This window comes from Aquarana catesbeiana, linkage group LG05 (genome assembly GCF_042186555.1).
Source record: "Aquarana catesbeiana isolate 2022-GZ linkage group LG05, ASM4218655v1, whole genome shotgun sequence".
NCBI lineage: Eukaryota > Metazoa > Chordata > Amphibia > Anura > Ranidae > Aquarana > Aquarana catesbeiana.
Genome location: NC_133328.1, coordinates 123841901 through 123865217, shown reverse-complemented (window position 1 = coordinate 123865217; position 23317 = coordinate 123841901). Strand labels below are relative to the sequence as shown.

At 43.7% G+C, this 23317-nt stretch overlaps 1 protein-coding gene across 1 annotated transcript in view; it reads right to left on the bottom strand.

The window, feature by feature from the left end:
- The window catches only part of LOC141144451 (3-hydroxyisobutyrate dehydrogenase, mitochondrial), a 47659-nt gene extending 46571 nt beyond the window's left edge, over positions 1 to 1088 (bottom strand). The window contains exon 1 of the mRNA XM_073630155.1: positions 929 to 1088. Coding sequence (XP_073486256.1) covers positions 929 to 1027 — 99 coding nt within the window. The 5' untranslated portion in view covers positions 1028 to 1088. The remainder of the gene's footprint in view (positions 1 to 928) is intronic.
- Positions 1089 to 23317: the final 22229 nt, after the last annotated feature.

The following is a 23317-nucleotide window of genomic DNA, read 5'->3' as shown; positions in this document are numbered from 1 at the left end:
GGTGCCCGCCGCTTCACTTGGGAGCCGACGCACGTGCCCGGCAACCGTGATGTCCGCCGGGCACCCACGATTGCCCGTTAACAGAGCAGGACTGTGTAAACACACAGATCCACGTCCTGTCAGGTGAGAGGAGACCGATCATGTGTTCCGTGTACAGAGGAACACCAATCTGTCTCCTCCCCTTGTGAGTCTCCGCCCCCTACTAGAATCACTCCATAGGTAACACAATTAACCCCTTGAGCGCCCCCTAGTGTTAACCCCTTCCCTGCCAGTGACATTTATACAGTAATCCATGCATTTGTATAGCACTGATCGCTGTATAAATGTGAATGGTCCCAAAATAGTGTCAAAAGTGTCCGCCGCAATGTCGCAGTCACGATAAAAATTGCAGATCGCCGCCATTACTAGTGTACAAAAATAAATAAATAAATAATAAAAATGCCATAAAACTATCCCCTATTTTGTAGACATTATAACTTTTGCGCAAACCAATCAATATACGCTTATTGCGATTTTTTTTTTACCAAAAATATGTAGAATACATATCGGCCTAAACTGAGGAAAAATTTTTTTTTTTTTTTTTTTAATGGGATATTCATTATAGCAAACAGTAAAAAAATAAAAACTGCAGAGATGCTCAAATACCACCAAAATAAAGCTCTATTTGTGGGGATAAAATGATAAAAACTTCATTTGGGTATAGTGTTGCATGACCGCGCAATTGTCATTCAAATTGTGACAGCACTGAAAGCTGAAAATTGGCTTGGGCAGGAAGGGGGTCAAAATGTCCTGTATTGAAGTGGTTAAAGGAGTTTGTAAAAAAATTCACAGCAATTACCATGTAGCAAATGGTAAGCATTTACAAGAACTTTTTTTGTTCTGAAGACTTTCATGACACTTTACATTATTTAAGAAGTGTGAAGCATACCTGCCCTGTTCCAACTTCTCCACAGTAAACCACATTAGCTCCCATACAAGACAAAAGTTCTTTCGCAGCAGCAAATTCTTGCTCAACTCCGCCAACCATAAATGTGAGGTTCCCAGATCTGGCAGCTCCAACACCTTAAAGAGAAATGCATTCTTAATAAAGAGACTCATTATACTAATGTAACAAAAGACAGATCTCTTTTAAAGTATAACTGTGGCATGGACGTGGACATTCAAAAATCGACATATTCCTAACAAGCAGTAAATGAAGTTTAAAACAAGCCTTTACTAAACTATGTAGCTGCAGGCACAGAGGAGCCATTTGTCCTCAAAGCTCACAATACAAGCACTGCAATTCTCTGTGTAGTTTTGCTCTCCCTGCTCCCCCTCCCAACAGTGACTCAGCAGGCTTCTAATCTCAAATGTAAACACAGTCTGTTCTGAAAGGAGGAGCTGAGCTGATGAGAGAAGAGAGAAGTTAAATTATTTCAGTGCTTTGATGCTTTTGCTGTGAAGATTTGTGTTGCCCTGAATTCTCCTGTCAAGCCTACCTAAACACCTCCTTGTCATTAACATAAAAGTAATTTATTTATTTTTGAGAAAAATATAGGGGCTACCATTGCTAATCTCCTCCTGAAAATAATACATGCATGGGTTATGCTAACCCAGCAATTTCAATAATGTCTAAATCAGCGGTTCTCAACCTGGGGGTCGCGACCCCCTGGGGGGTCGATTGCCCATTCTCCAGGGGGTCGCGAATGCTGGCCGAGACAGACCCGAAGTTACTGCCTGAGTCCGTCCGTCTCGGCCAGCGAGATGTCACTTCCTGGAGAGGAGGGACTACACGGAAGTGACGTTCCGTCGCCGCCATCTTGGTACTCTCGTCCGCAGTAAGGCTTAGACTTAGAAGTCGGCAAGCGGACATCTTTGTACACCCACCGAAATCCGCTTGCTGCGGACGAGTGTACCAAGAGGGAGGCAACGAAACTTTCTGAAGAAGAAGAACACCTGTGACTTCTGGTAAGTCAGACATACAGGAAAAGCTGACAAGACAACATTTTTTTTATTATGGAGATATATATCTCCATAATAAAAAAAATGTTGTCTTGTCAGCTTTTCCTGTGTGTCTGACTTACCAGAAGTCACAGGTGTTCTTATATATATACGTAGTATATATATATATATATATACGTCCCAGTTGGTTCCTCAAAAGTAGTTATTCCGTGCCAGTGCTAGATACATGTTTGGAAGCTATACACTTTGTGTATCTAGCACTGGCACGGAATAACCACTTTTGAGGAATCAACCGCAACGTTTATATATAAATCAGTGGTGGGGGCGCAAACAAACTGAAACAATCAGAAAAAAAACCCCATTAAAACGCTGCAACTGTGCCATCAAATGCAGCCACTGTGCCCATCAATTGTCGCCACTGTGCCAGCAAACGCCGCCACTGTGCCATCAAATGCAGCCATTGTGCCCATCAATTGTCGCCACTGTGCCAGCAAACGCCGCCACTGTGCCATCAAATGCAGCCACTGTGCCCATCAATTGTCGCCACTGTGCCAGCAAACGCTTCCACTGTGCCATCAAACGCAGGAACTGTGCCCTTTAATTGTTGCCACTGTGCCAAACGCAGCCACTGTGCCCATTAATTGTCGCCACTGTGCCAGCAAACGTCGCCACTGTGCCCATCAATTGTCGCCACTGTGCCATCAAACACAGCCACTGTGCCCAACAATTGTCGCCACTGTGCCAGCAAATGCCGCCACTGTGCCATCAAACGCAGCCACTGTGCCCTTTAATTGTTGCCACTGTGCCAAGGGCAGCCACTGTGCCCATCAATTGTCGCCACTGTGCCAGCAAACGTTGCCACTGTGCCAGCAAACGTTGCCACTGTGCCATCAAACGCAGCTACTGTGCCATCAAATGCAGCCACTGACCCCTTTAATTGTTGCCACTGTGCCAAACGCAGCCACTGTGCCCATAAATTGTCGCCATGGTGCCAGCAAACGTTGCCACCTGTGCCATCAAACGCAGCCACTGTGCCCTTTAATTGTTACCACTGTGCCAAACGCAGCCACTGTGCCAGCAAACGTCCCACTGTGCAGCCACTGTGCCCATCAATTGTTGCCACTGTGCCAGCAAACGCCGCCACTGTGCCAGCAAACGCGACCAGCAAAAATAATTTTACTGTTAGGGGTCCCCACAACTTGGGAAATTTTATCAAGGGGTCACGGCACTAGGAAGGTTGAGAACCACTGGTCTAAATACTAGATCTAGAACAATTATGCACATCAGGAATGTCAGGGTAGAGTTAAAAGTCCTTATAAGCAAACTTATTCTAAAAGTGTATTTCGGCTGTAGAAATTTGTATAAAAAGGCCAGGCAACTAGCATTTGTAGAAAAAAGAATGGCAGCCTCCATGTTTCCCTGAAGTAAGTCCTTTAAAGACAGGGTACCCTCTTTTAAAGTAGCTAGGTTACCTTCAGTGAAAAACATGTCAACAAAATCAGTAAATGCACAACTATAGGCTGCTGAAGCTACATGCAAATTAAATTTTTCCTTTCAAAGTTGAGCTTAGCCCAGCCTCATTCTGAGCTCCCTATTGGTCAGTGGGGCCCCCCATTACATATAGGCCAATGGGGAGGTTTTGTTCTGAAGCCAACACCAATCATTGTATAAAAGAATCGCATATTATTATCCATCAACCTTCTTGATATGTGGTTTGAATTAATGTTTTTACTCTAAAATGCTAAAAAAAAAAACAAAAAAAAAAAAACAACTTACCGTATATACTCGAGTATAAGCCGAGTTTTTCAGCACTTTTTTTTGTGCTGAAAGTGCCCCCCTCGGCTTATACTCAAGTCATTGCCATTTGCCTATCTGATCAGCCTGTGTGTAATGCTCAGACGGCAGCCAACCAGTGTACAAAAGCCACGCCTCCTCCTCGTCCGCGATAGGGGAACACTTGGTTTCTCAGCAGTGAGTCAGTGTTCCGCCTATCACGGACGTTCTCTCGTCCTCATCCCACGGACAAGGATGAGAGGATGTCCGTGATAGGCGGAACACTGAACAATGACTGCTGGGAAACTGAGTGTTCAGCCTATCACGGACGAGGAGGAGGCGTGTCTTTTGTACACTGGAATGGCCGCCGTCTGACTGCATGACACAGGCAGATCGGCACACTGAGGCATGCAACGGACACAGGGAAAGGCATGCAACGGACACAGGGAAAGGCATGCAACGGACACAGGGAAAGGCATGCAACGGACACAGGGAAATGGACACAGGGAAAGGCATGCAATGGACACAGGGAAAGGCATGCAATGGACACAGGGAAAGGCATGCAACGGACACAGGGAAGGTATGTAATGGACACAGGGAAATGGACACAGGGAAAGGCATGCAATGGACACAGGGAAGGTATGTAATGGACACAGGGAAATGGACACAGGGAAAGGCATGCAATGGACACAGGGAAAGGCATGCAACGGACACAGGGAAGGTATGTAATGGACACAGGGAAAGGCATGCAATGGACACAGGGAAAGGCATGTAATGGACACAGGGAAATGGACACAGGGAAAGGCATGCAATGGACACAGGGAAAGGCATGCAATGGACACAGGGAAAGGCATGCAATGGACACAGGGAAAGGCATGCAATGGACACAGGGAAAGGCATGCAATGGACACAGGGAAAGGCATGCAATGGACACAGGGAAGGGCATGCAACGGACACAGGGAAGGGCATGCAACGGACACAGGGAAAGGCATGCAATGGACACAGGGAAAGGCATGCAATGGACACAGGGAAAGGCATGCAATGGACACAGGGAAAGGCATGCAATGGACACAGGGAAAGGCATGCAATGGACACAGGGAAAGGCATGCAATGGACACAGGGAAGGTATGTAATGGACACAGGGAGGCATGCAGCTGCAGATGGGCATTGTTGACCCTCTTTTCCACTTACAGTAGCTGCTGCATTTCTCACCCTCGGCTTATACTCGAGTCAATAAGTTTTCCCAGTTTTTTGTGATAAATTAGGTGCCTCGGCTTATATACGGTACTAAATATTCTACAAGATTATGCTGTATATGCCAAACATTACTGTCCAGTTAAATTGTGGTTTCTTTTAGTTCATAATGCTTGACTCGGAAAAACAGCCTATTAATTATTGGCAATGATACTTTACTAATCCTAGCCTAGCTGTATTTATCCACGGTACAGAATAATGAATTCAAGAAATCCTGTAATATGACCTGAAACAAATTAAGATGACAATTCAAGCCAGAACTTACAAACAAAAGCTGGTATTATCCATCATAGGTCAACAGCTTTTTATCTAGATTACAGGCTGCTAAATATCTACAGAGAGCCATTTATTAAACCAGAATGGATGCTGACAACGGCTCTCAGCTGGTTAATTTTTTTTTGACAGCTGCTCCCCCTCAGTAGTACAAACACTTAGGTTGCAAACGGATAAAAAAATAAATTACTTAACCAAAAAGAGCAATTAATCATTTTACAGTGCAAAGAACAAGAAAATTGATACTTTCATCTACAGAGAATTTCATTTAGGGATTGCTACCATTCCTTGTTTGAAAAAAAAATATGTGTTTCTCCCCAAAGTATACAATTAAAGCAAGGAACACAATTTAGAACTTTAGTCAATTAGACCGTAAGTATAAATAGCCCATAAAACATAACACCAGCAAGGCTACGGTTATTGATTATGCTTAAATCAATTCAGAAGTCATTGGGGTTAGATCATGATAAATATAAAAATAAAAAGACAGTGGTAAGGGGAAGGACAGATAATTAAAGTGACTATGCCAGCACAGTTAGAAGGATTTGCTGCAACATGCTTTTGGTTTTTGACTTCTACAATTGAAAATACAAGAGTGAGCCAGCCCACTTTTGTTGGTACCACCCCCCAACACTTAGGAGTACCCTGCATGTCCGACTACCCTCCAAGGCAGCCTTTCAAAACTAGGTTTCCTCCAAAAAATGCTAGGGGTTCCTTGAACAATGAGCAACTTCTGCCTTGCAGATGTGCAACTACTAACAAAATTCTTGGAGCCATCTGTATAGGAGGACCCTTCGCAATGGACCCTTCCCAAATGTAAACAGAATTTTTCCCAATGACCATCACACTAATGTACTGTGATACAGGAAATATAAAGAGGGGGTCCCTGAACCCAAGAAGCAATTTTAAGGGTTCTGTAATGTAAAAAGGTTGAGAAAGGCTGCAGTTTACTACTGTTTAAGAAGAGTGCAAGTGACAACAATATATAAATTCAGCCTGAGTCTTTGCTATTGATATATAGTATGTAACAAAGCTTCAATAAAAGAAAAAAAAAACAAACACTTTAATAAGTCAGCTTCTTTTTTTTTTGTCCATCAAGTAGGTTGTTTTGGAACTGTGGGCGAAAACTGGAGAATCATAAGGAAACTCACACAAGCAAGGGAACAAAAAACACTGTGTGGATAGTGTCCATGGTGGAAACTGGACCTGCGTCCTGGCAATCCTAAATACACAGTGCCCATTACTGAGCCGCTGTGGTGTCCACGTCCATCTCTTCTAAGATAAGTCAATAAGCCAATCAAGTTCTTCAGATAATTTTGTAATACAAACAATATATTATAGTGATCACTGCATTTTTTTACTTCCAGACCTAAGTGGGTTGGTCGGAAGACAAGTACAGTACAATTGCTGACTTGTTTTAAGGGTACAAACCACAAGACTGAACAGCTTCTTCCTTCATTGCTTGAGAGAGTCATTGACTGAAATATTCCTGTGCATATCAAGTGTTAGGCACTTTGTAGTTCTTCCGCTATACTTTTACCTTTAAATCTCTAAAAATGCAGACAGGTTTGCTGCTGCCAGCACATTGCTTTGTTATATGTATAGCATATACTGTATGGTATACTGAAACCATCATAGTAAGCTTAATTTTATTTATTTCTGTTGCACAAAAAATGTGTACAGCTGGTTAAGAAACATTTAAAAAAGGTAGGGGCACTGTAAACCAATGAAAAGGATTAATCATTTAACACAAAAGTTGAACTTCACTTACTAAGTTTTTCTAATTGTCCTCCCCCCTGTTTTGACAGTTATCCGCTACCACTTCTGCTCAAATTACAATCCAAGCAAACGTTCTGACCTCCCCCACAACCTTCTGGGACACATCACAGTTCCCAGGAGGCTGCAGGACTATTCAAAGAGTGCCGCACGGCTCACACATGCACAGTGGCGTCACTATGGGGATGCGGACCTCACCACGGTGACACCAGCCACAGGGGTGACACCAGGCCTGGTAGCCATAGGGCAGCGCTTCTCCTTCCCTCAGTGGTGCCAGATAGGCTGAGCTACAGATGACATGACTGGAGGGAGAGCAGGCTGAAAACCCGGGGATTCAATACCTGTCCAAAGCCACCATGATTAAAGCCATCGTCACCTGCAATAACTACACCAAGCCCCAACTTTGTACATTCTACCTTCATTAAGTAACACACTGATGGGGGCAGAGAGGGCACATGGGGGTATCTGTGCTCCTGACATCTCCTTGTGTGGAAGCCTTTCCAGCCCTGACACCGCATGGACCGGGAGCAGGCCTGTGTGTGCACCCATACCCAGATTAGATCCATGCCTACTCCTGCTTGTCAGAAACATTTAATGTCCACAGTGAGTCAGCCATACAATCTGAGCCCTTTACATTTATCGAAACGGTGTTACCTGGGGACTACCCCAATCCATTCACTTTGTATTGTTATTCAAATTTACTGGTTGCCTATTAGTTGTTACTGTACTACTATTGTCGTCATATGCGGTGTTATATTAAAAAAGTATATATTAGGGGGAGGGAGGGGGTGACAACATGCTTTACTGCATCAGGTGACACCAACCCTAGTGTTGCCACTACTGAGCCAACTGTGAAGCCACATGGAGTCACAACGGGCTTCCCATAGTCAACATCGGCAGCACCATGGAGCTGAAGACCGGCAAAGAACTGGCCCAGGTGAAGACAGTGCTGGATTCCTGGGCTGGTAAGAGTCTTTTTATTAAAAGTCAGCAGCTACATTATACATTGTTCTTCCTCTGTTAACTATGGTTACCTGAAAGGAAACACGTGCAGTCATCATTGCTTTCCACAAAAAGGGATTCACAGGCAAGGATATTGCTGCGACTAAGATTGCACCTAAATCAACCATTTATCAGATCATCAAGAACTTTGAGAGAGGTTCAATTGTTGTGAAGAAGGCTTCAGGGCGCCCAAAAAAGTCCAGCTAGCACCAGGACCATCGCATACAGTTGATTCAGCTGCAGGATCGGCGCACCACCAGTGCAGAACTTGCTCAGATATGGCAGCAGGCAGGTGTGAGTGCATCTGCACGCACAGTGAGGCGAAGACTTTTGGAGGATGGCTTAGTGTCAAGAAGGGCAGCAAAGAAGCCACTTCTCTCCAGGAAAGACATCAGGGACAGACTGATATTCTGCAAGAGGTACATGTATGGACTGCTGAGGACTGGGGTAAAGTCGTTTTCTCTGATAAATCCCCTTTTCGATTGTTTGGGGCATACGGAAAAAAGGTAAGCGCTACCATCAGTCCTGTGTCATGTCAATAGTAAAGCATCCTGAGACCATTCATGTGTGGGTTGCTTCTCAGCCAAGGGAGTGGGCTCACAGAACACCACTATGAAGAATGGTACAAAAAACATCCTCCGAGAGCAACTTCTCCCAACCAGCCAAAAACAGATTGGTGATGAACAATGCCTTTTCCAGGCATTGGAGCACCTTGCCATAAGGCAAAAGTGATAATTAAGTGGCTTAGGGAACAAAACACCTACATTTTGGGTCCATGGCCAGGAAATTCCTCAGTTCTTAATCCCATTGAGAACTTGTGGTCAATCCTCAAGAGGCAGGTGAACAAAAAAAAAAAAAAACAACCACAAATTCTGACAAATTCCGAGCATTGATTATGCAAGAATGGGCTGCCACCTGTCAGGATGTGGCCCAGATGTTGATTGACAACATGCCAGGGCGGATTGTGGAGGTCTTAAAAAAGAGGGGTCAACACTGCAAATAATGACTCTTTGCATAAGCTTAAAATAAATAAAAAAACATAAGTCAGCAGCTACAAATACTGTAGTTGCTGACTTTTGGTATAAGGACACTTACCTGTCCAGGGATCCCACGATGCGAACAGCCCTAGCGGATTCGTCAATCAGCTTCAGGTGCCAGCATCTGTAGCAAGGGAAACTGGAAGTGAGGCCTTGTGGCCACTGCGCCTGCACGAGTCGTGCTGCACTTTCTGAATGGTCCCGCAGTCTTCTGGGACCTTTGTGTGTTTGTCAAAACCAGGTACCCCCCCCCCCCAAAAAAAAGTGCCAAATATGGCAGTGGAGGGGGGGGGGTGCCAACAAGCAGAGCTTCCCCTTTTGGGTGGAGCTCCACTTTAATGTGGTCACTAAAAGCCATTGACACTAATGAAATGCTTGTAATTATACTTTTGGCCACGGCTGTACACATTTACACAGTGGGTATAGAAAAGCTGGTTTAAAATAATCACATTTTGTTGCTTTACAGCCTGAAATGAAGACAGGCACATTTTCTGGTTTTATCCAGCTGTATTTACTAGTGCAATTTCTAAACAACCAAGTGAAAAATATAACACCAAAAAAAAAATCAAAAACCCAATCACAGGGTTTGGAAAAAGGATCCCCCCCATATGTCAGAATTTTGTTGAACCACCTTTTGCTTTAATTACAGCCTTTAGTCGGTTGGGATATATCTCTACTAATCAGATCAGATGAGACTAAAATTGAATTATTTGGCCTCAACACCAAACAATATGTCTGGCAGAAATCCACACAAAAATGACTACACAGTGGTTGAAGGAGAAAAGTAAATGACCTTGCATGGCTTAGTCAGAGCCCAGACTTAAACCCCATTGAAAATCTGTTGAATGACTTGAAGTCTGCAGTCCACAAAGTCACCATTAAATTTAACTGAACTTGAGCAGCTCTGCAAAAAAGAGTGGGCAAACATTGCAAAGTCTAGATGTGCAACGTTAGTAGAGACATATCCCAACAGATTAAAGGCTGTAATTAAAGCAAAATGTGGTCCAGCAAAAATACTGACATAAGGGGGTGATGCTTTTTAATTTATTAAACCAGTTTACCCAAAAATATTTGAGTTTAGATGACAGCTGACTGAGCCGTTTATCCACTCCCGGGGACCTTTGTAGTAGTAACACCTAATATCATAACTCATTCCACCAGCTATCCTGATAAAGTAGAACTATGGCTTGATATTTCCAAATGGTGCACCAGGCTTTGTTCCAAATGAGACCTGGTGGCAGGCTGCTGCACACTCATGCCAACAAGGGACATGCTGATAAGAGGAGAGAGCAAAAGGGGCATAAAAAGTCTGCTGCTTCAGATTTCAATTTCAAGTCAAAAGCTATGGGAGGCACAAATACTGTAATGCCCCGTACACAAGGTCGGAATTTCCGACGGAAAATGTGTGATAGGACCTTGTTGTCGGAAATTCCGACCGTGTGTAGGCTCCATCACACATTTTCCATCGGAATTTCCGACACACAAAGTTTGAGAGCAGGATATAAAATTTTCCGAAAACAAAATCCGTTGTCGGAAATTCTGATCGTGTGTACACAAATCCGACGCACAAAGTGCCACGCATGCTCAGAATAAATAAAGAGATAAAAGCTATTGGCCACTGCCCCGTTTATAGTCCCGACATACGTGTTTTACGTCACCGCGTTTAGAACGATCGGATTTTCCGACAACTTTGTGTGACCGTGTGTATGCAAGACAAGTTTGAGCCAACATCCGTAGGAAAAAAATCCATGGATTTTGTTGTTGGAATGTCCGAACAAAGTCCGACCGTGTGTACGGGGCATAATAGTGTGTACAGGGCATTAGAATAGACAGGGGTGAGTTGTTTAGCAGAACTGTGTAAATCTCAGGCTTGGATGTACAGAAATACCATTCTTTTGCCAGGTAAAATAGCCCATTTATATCTATTTTATTTGTGCATTTAGCACAATGTCATAATGTCGGGAGGTATAGATTCTATCTGCCCACCTGCTTTGGATTGGTGCAAGCCTGGTCTATGCATGTGCTGGTTCCACAAAATTCACAGTCCCAGAGTCCAGAAGTCACATGCCACATATTGAGTGTGCAAACACAGCAGGGCTATTCAAATGGTAGCATCCTCCAGTTTTGTCCAATATCGCCAGTTTTACTGGGCAAAGCTCTATGGAACACTGGTGAATTAATTATTACACAGCTAATTAACAACTCTATTCATATTTGGGGAACCCTTTGGTGCCAACTATACTCAACTGATACATTGGTGGATTAATTACTTGTTTTAAACAAGGAAAGTACACTATGCCTTAGATCTACATATCCCCTTTTATTGAATTTAGAGGAATTATCTCTGTATACTGATAAATACACAACTTTACATTTTCTCACCCCAGTCAACCTGAGCAGATCAATACAATTAAACATATAGCATTTGTTTTGGCAGTACTGCAGATCTGCCATCCCATCTAGGTGTACCTGAACTTGCCCCAGTGAGGTTTCAAATGGTGTCATCTGTGGTAAAGCTAGAGCACAATTGACTATTGTATGTACACATTTTGTAACTTATTTGATTACATACATTTAGCAGTTGGGTATTGCCTGTAAATTTCTGTTTTATTATTTATAGACATCTCTGATACTTCCCTGATGAAGAGGGTTGTGCTATGCCTTTAAAAATGCATTGAGCCAACCTAATTTCCTTCTACTTTTTTTGTGATGCTGTACCGTGACATCCAAACCCGCATTGGGGCGCTGCGATAAAATGCAGCATGCCAGCATTTTATTGCAGCTCCAGACTGATTGCAGTGTTATTAGGACACGCAGAAAACAACGGTTTTCTGTATGTCCTATCAGTGACTGGCGTTTGACAGTGCAGTAAAATACCGTTCAGCGGGCATAGTGTGAATTAGCCCTAAAGTAGAACTGAAGGCAAAACCACCCCCACCCCCCATTTTGGAATAGAAGAAGGGTGGGTTATAACTTTTTTTGCTATCTGTGCTTTAATGGGGAGACTTCCCTTTTCATGTTCCATAATCACAAATGGAGAAAATTCCCTAGTAGTCCCTAGGGCCACTAGAACTAGTATCCCACATTGGAAGATTTCCCCTCTATTCCCTTTCTGATGACCATTTAAAATGTTGGGTTTTATTCACTTTCAATTTCTGCAATAATGCTCAAAAAAAAAAAATAGAGTGAAGACAGGGGCAAAGACAGCTATAAAAACCTAACAGGAGTTTTAATCGCTCTCCGTTATAAACCAAAAAAAAAAAAAAAAAAAAAAAGGTTTTGCCTTCAGCTATACTGTAAGGCAAGTGTTCTCCCTTTAAAACACTATACGAGTCTAGGTAGCTATGCGTTGGACTAGCCTGCGAGCTGAAAGCCTTATTCCTGGGAGTGTCATCAAACAATTGGACAGCCGGTTCTCTTTGGATGATTATAGATTGAATTGTAGATATTTAGCTTATAGAGCTAACGGACACAAGGTCAAAATGGCACTTTGGTCTGAACTACTGCCTCATGAGTGGCTTATTTAAGTAATTCTCTTTGTCATCAATGGCCCAAAAAGTGACAATGAATTGACTGCACCAGACTTGTGTCATCTGGTGATGGGGCTGTCTTTGCCATTATGCAAATAAAATAGACTTATAGATCAATATACAGTATTTTACATCTACCTGTAAAATACAAGGAAGGAAGCAATGTGCTTTAAAAGGGAATTATTCCTGTGTATACAACGTTGCCAGCTGTTGTATTTTCGGTTTACTTCAATAAACTGTCAGTAATGCACAACTTTTAAAATGTGTTAAAAAAAAAAAAAAAAAAAAATCAAGAAATTGAGAAGCAAGCAGTTTTAATAATAGCCAAATTTAGAACAGCCTTACATGGCACAGGGAACTTCTTGTGCTTATAATCCTGAAAACATCACATAAAGCACCCTAAAAAGACACTTTTAACCCTATGCCACCAGAAACATTAAATCACAATATCTCCTGAAAAGGCCAAATAAGCATTTAGCAGACTTCCACAAAAGAGAGGGCCAATGGGACCAGGAAAGCCATCTAAACCGTCTTTAAAATGCAATTGTTCTAATCATTTTCTACAGATGCAGCCTCACAAGGGGCCGCTGTCACAGGGACCATTTACAACGTATTATGGTGTCTCTATTGTTTACCAGCGACACTTGCTAACCAGGCGACAGCTGGGACAGAAAGCTGCTGCTCAAGGAACAATATAATCCCGTGAAAGCAATCAACAAATTTAAGGGTGTTAATTAACTTTACACTTTATCATGTTCAATTAGTTGTCTTTTTTAAGCAGCGATTGCCGTGCACAATCGGTTTAGAGCATGCCATGTTTGATTTGTAAGTGATCACAGTTTTTGCTGCTCACTCCATGTCAGATGCTCCTTTGGGTGTTGGTGACACAGACGAACGAGTTGCACACATGCTTGGCAATGGGATAATCTGGTTTAATATATATCACCATAACATAACCCTGCTTGTTAACACTGCATGGTCAGTGTCCAATTTAGGAAATCAATGACAGCACCAGTAATTAGGTTTTTAACTCCCTGTATTTGTACAAAAAAAAGAAAGAAAAGCTATAAAACACATACACAAAATCTCCTAAATAGGAACACAGAGCTATACATTAAAAAATGGTTAATAGCTTATTTACCAATTTTAACTAAATCAGGATAGTCTGATTGACAACTGTCTCTGGATATTTTGATCAAAGTGTTGCTGTTTTACCGGATATTAGGTCACATTCAGATGGGTGGTAACCATGCTATTATTCCTAGTGGCAATAATCTACTGATTCCTACAGCTGGGACTGAGTTGTGTGCGGATAGCTGCAGCCACTGACAGCCTGTCATTTCACTGTACACAATCAGTAGCCACAGCTATCCACACACAGCTGTCAATCTCAGTTGCAGGAATTGGTAGAATCTTGACGTTGGGAGCCGCAGTGTGGCTAAACTCTCATGAGAATGTAGCCTTAGCCAACCATGAGCAACAGCTTCAATGCAAGGTACTATGCATATAGTGTGAACTTATGATGCAAGTAGAGTAGGTGTAAGGCCCCTTTCACACGATCGGACCGTTCAGGTCCGCCTGTCAGTTTTGACGGCAGACCTGAACGGGCGATCCATGTTAGCCAATGGAGCGTCGGATGTCAGCAGAGACATGTCCGCTGACATCCGACCCCGTCCGATCCGCTAAAAGCAGACGGATGGCCCTACGTCCAGGTCCGTCGCTGGCGGATCGGATGAGATCTGATGAAAACGGACACGCTGTCCGTTTTCGTCCGATCCCTCCATAGACGGCAGCGGCGCCTGACAAGCCCCTCCCCGCTCAGTAAGCAGAGAGGGACCTGTCATCCGCCAGCTCAGCGGAGATCAACGGACAGATCTCCCGCTGAGCCGGCGGACCGAGGCGGGCTCTGTAGAAACGGAGTCCGCCTCGTGTGAAAGGGGGCTAAATCCTGTCTAGATAACATTTGGTTTGGTATAACAGTATGGGGTTGATTTACTAAAGGCAAATAGATTGTGCACTCTACAAGCGTAGTTGCTCAAAAGCTTAGTAAATGAGCAGCAGTTCTGCTGACTTCCATCATCCAATCATGTGCAAGAAAAAATGTTTTTTTATTTTCCTTGCACATGATTGGGTATCCTTTGCAGAGTGAAGCTTCACCCCATTTACTAAGCTCTGGTGCAATTGTACTTGCAAAATGCAACTGTCTATTCGCCTTTAGTAAATCAACTCTAATGCATCCTTAGACCCCATTCACACAGGGGCAACACGACTTGCAGGTCGCCTCAGCGAGGCGACCTGCAAACGACTGCCCGGGCGACTTGCAAAACGACTTCTGTATAGAAGTCTATGCAAGTCACCCCAAGTCGCCCCCCGAAGTCGTACAGGAACCTTTTTCTAAGTCGGAGCGACTTGCGTCGCTCCCCTTAGAACGGTTCCATAGCACAGAACGGGAGGCGACTTGTCAGGCAACTAGGTCGCCTGACAAGTCGTCCCTGTGTGAATGGGCTCTAACTGCCATTGTTTTTATCATAGCATACGGCTTTCACCTTTTATTGCATCTCAGTGCTGCAGATCTCTAGTCTTTCAGCCCCTTCCTGTCCATATTCACTTGCTCCAGCATCAGCTGCTTATCATTGCTCTGTATTGGGGTTCCAATAGTGACAACAAAAGGATCATGCCTGAGCAATGTGTGCCAGCATGGCCACTTTGAGTCTCCACCATGGAAGCACGTGACATAGTGACAATGTAGAGGCACAACTGGAAGACAGTTGTCATCCCCATTACAAGAAGAGCCTGAACAAGGCCCTTCATTGCAGGATATCTGAGCATTATTTTAGTGAAAGCTGCTTGAGACTGCCATACACGACTGGAAATTCTAGCTTTAGATGTCCCTGTCGGCATCACTCAGCTCGACAAAAGGCTTTTTTCAACTGCATTTGTCAAAGGAGCTGGGTGTAACCTTGTCTACCGAATAGAAACAGCATCCATCAGATGCAGTCACTGTTCAGGTATTCTGACAGCTGCAGGTGCCAGCTATCAGAATACAACAGCCAGTAGTAGAGATTCATCCTCTAGCGCTGTTTAGTGTCAATGGAGAAATATGTTGGATTTCTTTCGTTAAACCTGCAGACTAAATAAAAGAAATCAATGAGTGTATGACCAGCTTTATTGTTTGTAAGATTTTAGTAACTGGGATTAGATCTGCTTTAGGCTGGGTTCACACTGTGCGCGGTGCGGCTCACAGCAGGGGGTCTGGTGTGTCCCCGTTCACCGTTTCAGGTCCTAATTAGGTTCTAATTTTTGGCTAAATTTGGACCTGAAACAGAGTCAAAGATGCACAGGACTCTTCTACGGTGAAACGGAGTCAAAGATGAAAAGGACTCCCTGTCATGCGAATTGGATGCGGTCATTTATTAAAATTTCCACTTTGTATTTCAATTACTTCTAGCATACTCATTTTAATCAAAATCTTGAAATTTGTAAACTTTCTTTGTGAAGAATCCCACATATTACTATGTTCTATGAGTAGGCACTGCCATGTCACACATTTCACAGAGTCTGCCTACTAAACTACAGAGGTGTTGCGAGGAGGCATTTAAAAGGCATAGTTGATACAGGAATCATAGCTTGCAGGCAGCAAGTTACCATAGAATATGTAGTCCTTTTATATTGACCGTGAACAGCAGAGGAGAAGCTGCAAAGAATTTAAAGCGGGGGTCCACCTATCTATCATTTTTTTTTTTTTTTTGTGGAGTTCATTCAAAAACTTTTCTTCTCATCATTATCTACTCACATGTTCTGTGTAATAAGTCCGCCTGTGTCCGATTTAGTTGTAAAGAATAACTTATAAAATTCACTGAAGGCGGTTTCCATCTTCATTGTGGGCATTTGAAGCCAACAAGCATGTATTTCCTGGATGCAGTGAATGCTGTGCTCCCAGCATTCACCGAGATGTTGTGATGATGCTGTTGCACAATGCATGCTGGGAAGCCTGAGACTAGCTCCCAGGGGACTGTGGGAGGTCTGGGAGAGGCTAGAAACACGCCTACTCCCATGGGAGGAAAACCAGGAAGTGCTAAGAAGATTAGAAAAAAAAAGGTAATTACGGCGATTTAAATTTTTTTACACAGCATGTCAGCATCTAGGCAAGGAAGAGAATGCATAGAGATAATGTTCAAAATTTGGGTCGAACCCCGCTTTAAGGAATCCAGGAAGTTGTGGAATGAGATGGCTGGCAAACAGGAAGCACAACAACATAAAAGGAGATTTTTCAAGTAAGTTTATACTGGATTGTCAAAAATAACTTTTGTTTGCATAGCGATTACAAAAAAAATCCCTGAAAAAAATGGTAATTTGGTAATTACCATTGGTTATATGCTACTTTCAGGTGATTCGAGCAATGGAAAGAGAAGGGACATTCTCCTATATAACCAGTCCCACTCCCAGCTAGCCTTGGCATGTACTACAAGAATGTTTTCTTAGTTGAACAATACAGGACACAGAATCTTTAGTCATTACCATGGAATGCCCACAAATAGTCCAACTGAGAGGCAGGCAACATAGCAAACAAATGTCAACAGGCCCACGTAACAAAACAGGTCAAGAATACAACATACTCAAACCTATGCGAAGAGTAGTTGGTAGCACCTTGGCATCAAAGGAGGCCTAAAAATCTACCTGGAAGAACTTAAAGATGTTTAGATTGTAAGCTCCAATGAGCAGGGCCCTCCGAATTCTCTTGTATTTAATTGTATTGTAACTGTATGGTCAGCCCTCACATTATAAAGTGCTGTGCAAGATATTATTATTATACAGGATTTATATAGCACTAATCAGAAGCCCAGGTGGGCTCATCTAAGCAACCTGATGTTGAAAAGCCCAAGCACTAACAAGTATGGTAGAGTGCAGCTTTACAGGGAAGGGTGATCCTCATTTTACAGATCACAGCCTTAAATTTCTAGATTGTAAGCTCTAACGAACAGGGCCCTCTGATCCCTCTTGTATTGAATTGTATTGTAATTGTACTGTCTTCTCCGATGTTGTAAAGCGCTGCGCAAACTGTTGGCGCTATATAAATCCTGTATAATAATAATAAAAACAGGCATATTTGTTGCTCCATCTAGCAATGGCCAAGCAAGAAGCAGGTAGGCTGCAGTGGAAACCCCCTGGTAAGTACAAAGAATAAATCAGATGGTCTCTCAGATACTGCTTCTTTTAGGCAGACTCTCACAGAATATACCCAGTCAAGACAGTGGGGAGAAATTTCCTGGGGATGTTTTGGAGCAGGACATAAGAAAGGAGGATGTCCTGGTAAGGTGGAAGTAAAAGACCACCTTAGGGAGTAAGGAGGCCTTAGACCTCACTTAGGCCTCAGACAACCGGGCTCTGTACCAGATAAGACTGCTAACTCCGAGACCATGGGCACACAGGTGACAGCAATGAGGAAGACCACATTGCAGGTGAGGTCAGACAAAGGAATATACCCAATAGGTTAAATGGAAGCCTTTGCAGGGCCAAGAGAACTAGGTCCCATGGACACACAGGGGAGTGTACAGGAGGAGGGAGGAAAAGTTTGGCATCCTGTACAAAAACCTTAACAAAAGGGATGAGAGGCCAATGATTTTTTTTTTCTGAAAAAAGGAGTCAAGGTCGAGATTTGCCCAGTGATGATGGTACTCAAAGCAAGATGATGATCCAAAATCCAACTGAAGACTTCACACGTGCTAGATTAAAGGGGGTCAAACCCAATCCTGGCTTCACTCTTCCACAGTGGGCATACCCCCACAGGGGTCTTCACAGACAAGGCTTTGATGCTGGAGACCACGTCCTTGGAATTCTAAGGCACCCTGAGCTCACGTCATGCATTGCGTTCCATGTGTCAAGGGGAGCACCTTCATATGGATCCAGTGCACCCAGCAACATTACAGGCTGGCCTGCCAATTCCATCTAGTGGGGTTTGCATATGGTCCCTCAAGGCACAGCCAAGGCGTCAACTGATACAAAAGCTGCAGAGGAAGCCACAGTTGCTATGATGCAGTCAGGCAATGTGATAGAAGAACCTTTAGATCAGGGGTAGGCAACCTTAAAGTGGTGGAGATCTACCTGAACAACATGGGAGAAGTCAAAGATCACTGGGCACATTGTTGCCCAGTGTCGCCTCCTCACATATGATTTTAACCTCTAATTGCCATACGACCATGTTGCAATCGCAGGCATTGCACGGCAATCATGGGTTTAAATCAGGTGGTGAAGAGGCAACATATCGCCTCCTCACCACCTGTCAAATACTACTTGAATCGTTTTTCAGAGGGGCAGCAGTGCCTGCTATACTTGCGAACGAGCCTTTGGCTGCGGCACCCCTAAAGTTAGGGGGTGGAAAAACCCTGCGATTGAGTTTATCGTCCCCCAATCCCTATCTTCTTTAGCAGTTGAAGCAGCAGCCCTAGGTGTACACATGCCGCAGCAGGAATTAATCCCCCTCTTGCTTTTGGTTGGTGCTACCGCCTGTCAATGACGACCCATTTAAGTAAATGGGGCCACTCTGCAAGCGCTCTGCAACTGCATGCTTCTGTGGGGGTCAAAGCAGGTGGTGAGACAATGCCTGCTTTAAGCCCTTGTTTGCTGTACTGCACAAGGTTGCAGGGCACTTGCAGAGTAGCCTCATTCACTTGAATGGGTCATTCTTGGCAGGTGCTACACCCACCAACCATGACATCGCATATAACTCCTGCTGCGTCGACGACATGTGTACACAGCACTACAGAGGAGGCATTGGCTTATGCGGCTCTTGCTTCCTACTACAGCTTCAACTTTACAAGTAGTCCCTCTGCATTGCACTCAGTTTGATGCTCTGGGATGGCGGGTCAGCAAGCCCAGACCGTGATCACCTTGTCTGCGATCTACTGGTAGATCGTGATCTACAGGTTGCTGACCCCCGCTTTAGCTAGACTCCATAGGAAAGAGGTAAGCTTCTCTCAGTAGAGATGAGAGGTCAATCAGCTAAGGAAACAAACTAGCTAGGTGTGGGAGGGTTTATATAGGGGAATGTCCCTGTAATCTTCTCTTTCTGCCAGTGTCCAATCAAGCAAAGGCAGCTGCATATAACCCACGGTAATACCGAAAGACTATATGTCCAGTACTGTACGACTAAGAAATATTCAATTTTTGTCAGTTTAGGAGGGTGTTGTGCTTTAACATTTACCCTCCAAGAACAGTCCACTAGCAGATATCTGCTGGCGGTCATAAACGTGGCATTACTGCTTGGTCTGTTTAAAATTAGCAAGACTGGGCATTTGGCACCTCATGCGTATGGTCACTTTATAAATATGTAATACCCATACAGGTAATTCTGCAGTGAAAATCAAACAAACACAGACTGCAATGCAGAATAACTAATCTCTGCATTGCCCTGTGGATACAAGATAGTCTGTATGACAAATGTATTCTGGTTTCCTTGACTTAATGTGCGCAGAGGTTCCATGATGAAAAGATTACAATATAATACAATTACATTAGGTCTATATACTGTAGAAGTGCAATAATGAACATACAGAAAAAAGTCAATACGTTAATTACTAGTTATGCTAAATTACAAAAAATGGGGCAAAGTAAAGTGGAGTAATCTCACAGAGTTTACCCCAGAGGAAGAAATCATATTCTTTGCTTCATATAAAAAGATTAATCCTGACTAAGTTCTAAAGGGACTGGGTGTACAAGAAGGAAAGGTGCCAAAGAGAGGTTTGTGTATATATACGGTATATATGTATGTATATGTAAAGTAGTGAGTGTACAGCTTGAACAACAGTGTAAATTTGCTGTCTCCTCAAAATATTTCAACACACAGCCATTAATGTCTAAGCCACTGGCAACAAAAGTGAGTACACCCCTAAGTGAAAATGTCCAAATTGGGCCCAATTAGCCCTCCCCAGCGTCAAGTGACTTGTTAGTGTTACAATGTCTCAGGTGTGAATGGGGAGCAGGTGTGTTAAATTTGGTGTTATCGCTCTCACTCTCTCAAACTGGTTACTGAAAGTTCAACATGGCACCTCATGGCAAAGAACTGTCTGAGGACCTAAAAAAAAAAAAAAAAAAAAAAAAAAAAAAAAAGAATTGTTGCTCTACATAAAGATGGCCTAGGCTATAAGAAGATTGCCAAGACCCTGAAACTGTGCTACAGCACGGTGGCCAAGACCACACAGCTTTTTAACAGGACATGTTCCACTCAGAACAGGCCTCGCCATGGTTGACCAAAGAAGTTGATTGCACATACTCAGCGTTATATCCAAAGGTTGTCTTCGGGAAATAGACGTACGAGTGCTGCCAGCATTGCTGCAGAGGATGAAAGGGGGGGGGGGGGGGGTGTCAGCCTGTTAGTGCTCAGACCATACGCTGCACACTGCATCAAATTGGTCTGCATGGCTGCCGTCCCAGAAGGAAGGAAGCCTCTTCTAAAGATGATGCCAAGAAAGCCTGCAGTTTGCAGAAGACAAATAGTGTATGTGGATTGAGGACGATGAGGGTTCACACGCCCACTCCTCTCGGTGTTAGCATTGGCTCCCTAGTTCCATCTGGGATGACGTTCTGACGTGGGCTCACGATTAGGTAGGCGGGGCTACAGTTGCGCCGTCTTTGTGATGACGTTGTGGCGCTGCCACGCTCCCGCTGGCGGGAGCGTGTGCGCGTATGACACGCATCCCATGTGACCCTTACGTTGTTGTCTTTGGAGTGACGTTGAGGCGCGGCCGTGTTCCTATTTACCGGAGCGTGTGCTCGCTCGACATGTGCCAACGCGATGCCTATGCCCCATGAGTTGTGAATGGTTAGTGTGATACTGTCTTGCCACTAGCCGTTTATGTGTGGTGTATCCCTATTGGCTGCATTTTCCATTATTGTATCAAGATGAGGCTTGGTGCGCGGGCATCTCTGCGCCCAAGCAGACTTACTGCTAATCTACGGCGTTTTGTTTTATGCATGCATTTTAATATCATTGTATAATTTATGAGACTACCCTTCAGTTGTTTGGTTCTATGTACGCATTCTAGTACTGTTGTACCATTTATGGGACCATTTGTTTGTCCTAACCTCTTTCTGCCATTCAGACTGATATAGAGGCTTGGGGGGGGCAAGCTGCTGGTCTCACTTCCGGTCGCGCTCCTTTGGGGGTGTTGCCGGTATTTTCCATTATCAAGAACCAGTTTATAAATTTCATAGCAATGTGGGGAGGCAAGAGATAAGCCCCAGTTGATGACCTATGGTGTCGAAACGGGTCGGGCTTGCTTATCCTATGCCGTCCACATTGGTTTATATTATCCATTTTTGTGATCACATTTTTATCGCTTCTGCATCTGTCATTCAATGTATGATCTTAATAAATCTATTGATTGGCCTGCACCATTGGGACATTGGGAGCCCCCCGCCTCTTTTTACATTTTTTCCTGCTGAGTACCTCCATCCCTACGGTCACCCTCTGGATCGTTCCACCGGCTGGCTCATTGATGTCACCCGATCGTATGGTTTGGAGTTCAGAGAGCCAATCGGTTTGTCCTGTCTGGCCCCTCCAGCTCCTTCTCACCAGAGCGCTAGAAGTTAGCACTCAGAGCCTATTAGACTCACTGCCATATGGTACGTGTGTCCATCACATCTGGCAAGAGTACCCTATCTTTCCATCTGACAACTCTGTTCGAAGTTTTCCATATGCATCTGAATAATTCCAATGAAAATTCCATTTGAAACTTCAGCTATCTGCTGTTTTTGAAATTGGATTTCCCACTGTTGGCACTGTTTGGACTATGGTGTTTACATTTTTGGATAGGCACCACGTGCATTGTCCTATTGTTTCACAGTGAACTGTGCTATATATTTTTGCATTTCAGTGCTCTTATTTTTAATCGTATCATTTGTTTATGGTTTATTGTATGTCAGCATTTTTTCACATATATTTTATAGTGGATGTGATATCACTATTTTTTCACTAGTAATTTTTACCCCCGTTGACATACAGAGGTATTTCACCATTTAGCGCTACACTAATTGTTTACACATTTATTTGGACTGAGTGTTAGCAGCTGCCATTTATTGTTTTTGGTTTAGCGCAGTTTTTCCACCCATTACTTACAAATAGACTAAAGACATGGATTACTGTAAAAATGTCTTGTGGTCTGATGAGACCAAGGTAAACTAATTTGGTTCAGATGGTGACAAGCGTGTGTGGCGGCAACCAGGTGAGGAGTACAAAGACAAGTGTGTCTTGCCTACAGTCAAGCATGGTGGTGGGTGTGTCTTGGTATGGGGCTGCATGAGTGCTGCCGAAACTGGGGAGCTACCGTTCATTGAGGGAACCATGAATGCCAACATGTACTGTGGCATACTGAAGCAGGGCATGAGCCCCTCCCTTCGGAGACTCACCTCCAAGACGAATACTGCCTTGCTAAAGAAGCTGAGAGTAAAGGTGATGGACTGGCCAAGCATGTCTCCAGACCTAAACCCTATTGCACATCTGTGGAGCATCCTCAAATGGAAGGTGGAGGAGCGCAAGGTTTTTAACATCCACCAGCTCTGTAATGTTATCATGGAGGAGTGGAAAAGGACTCCAGTGGCAACCTGTGAAGCTCTGGTGAACTCCATGCCCATGAAGGGTTAAGGCAGTGCTGGAAAATAATGGTGGCCACACAAAATATTGACACTTAGGGCCCAATTTGGACATTTTCACTTAGGGGTGTACTCACTTTTGTT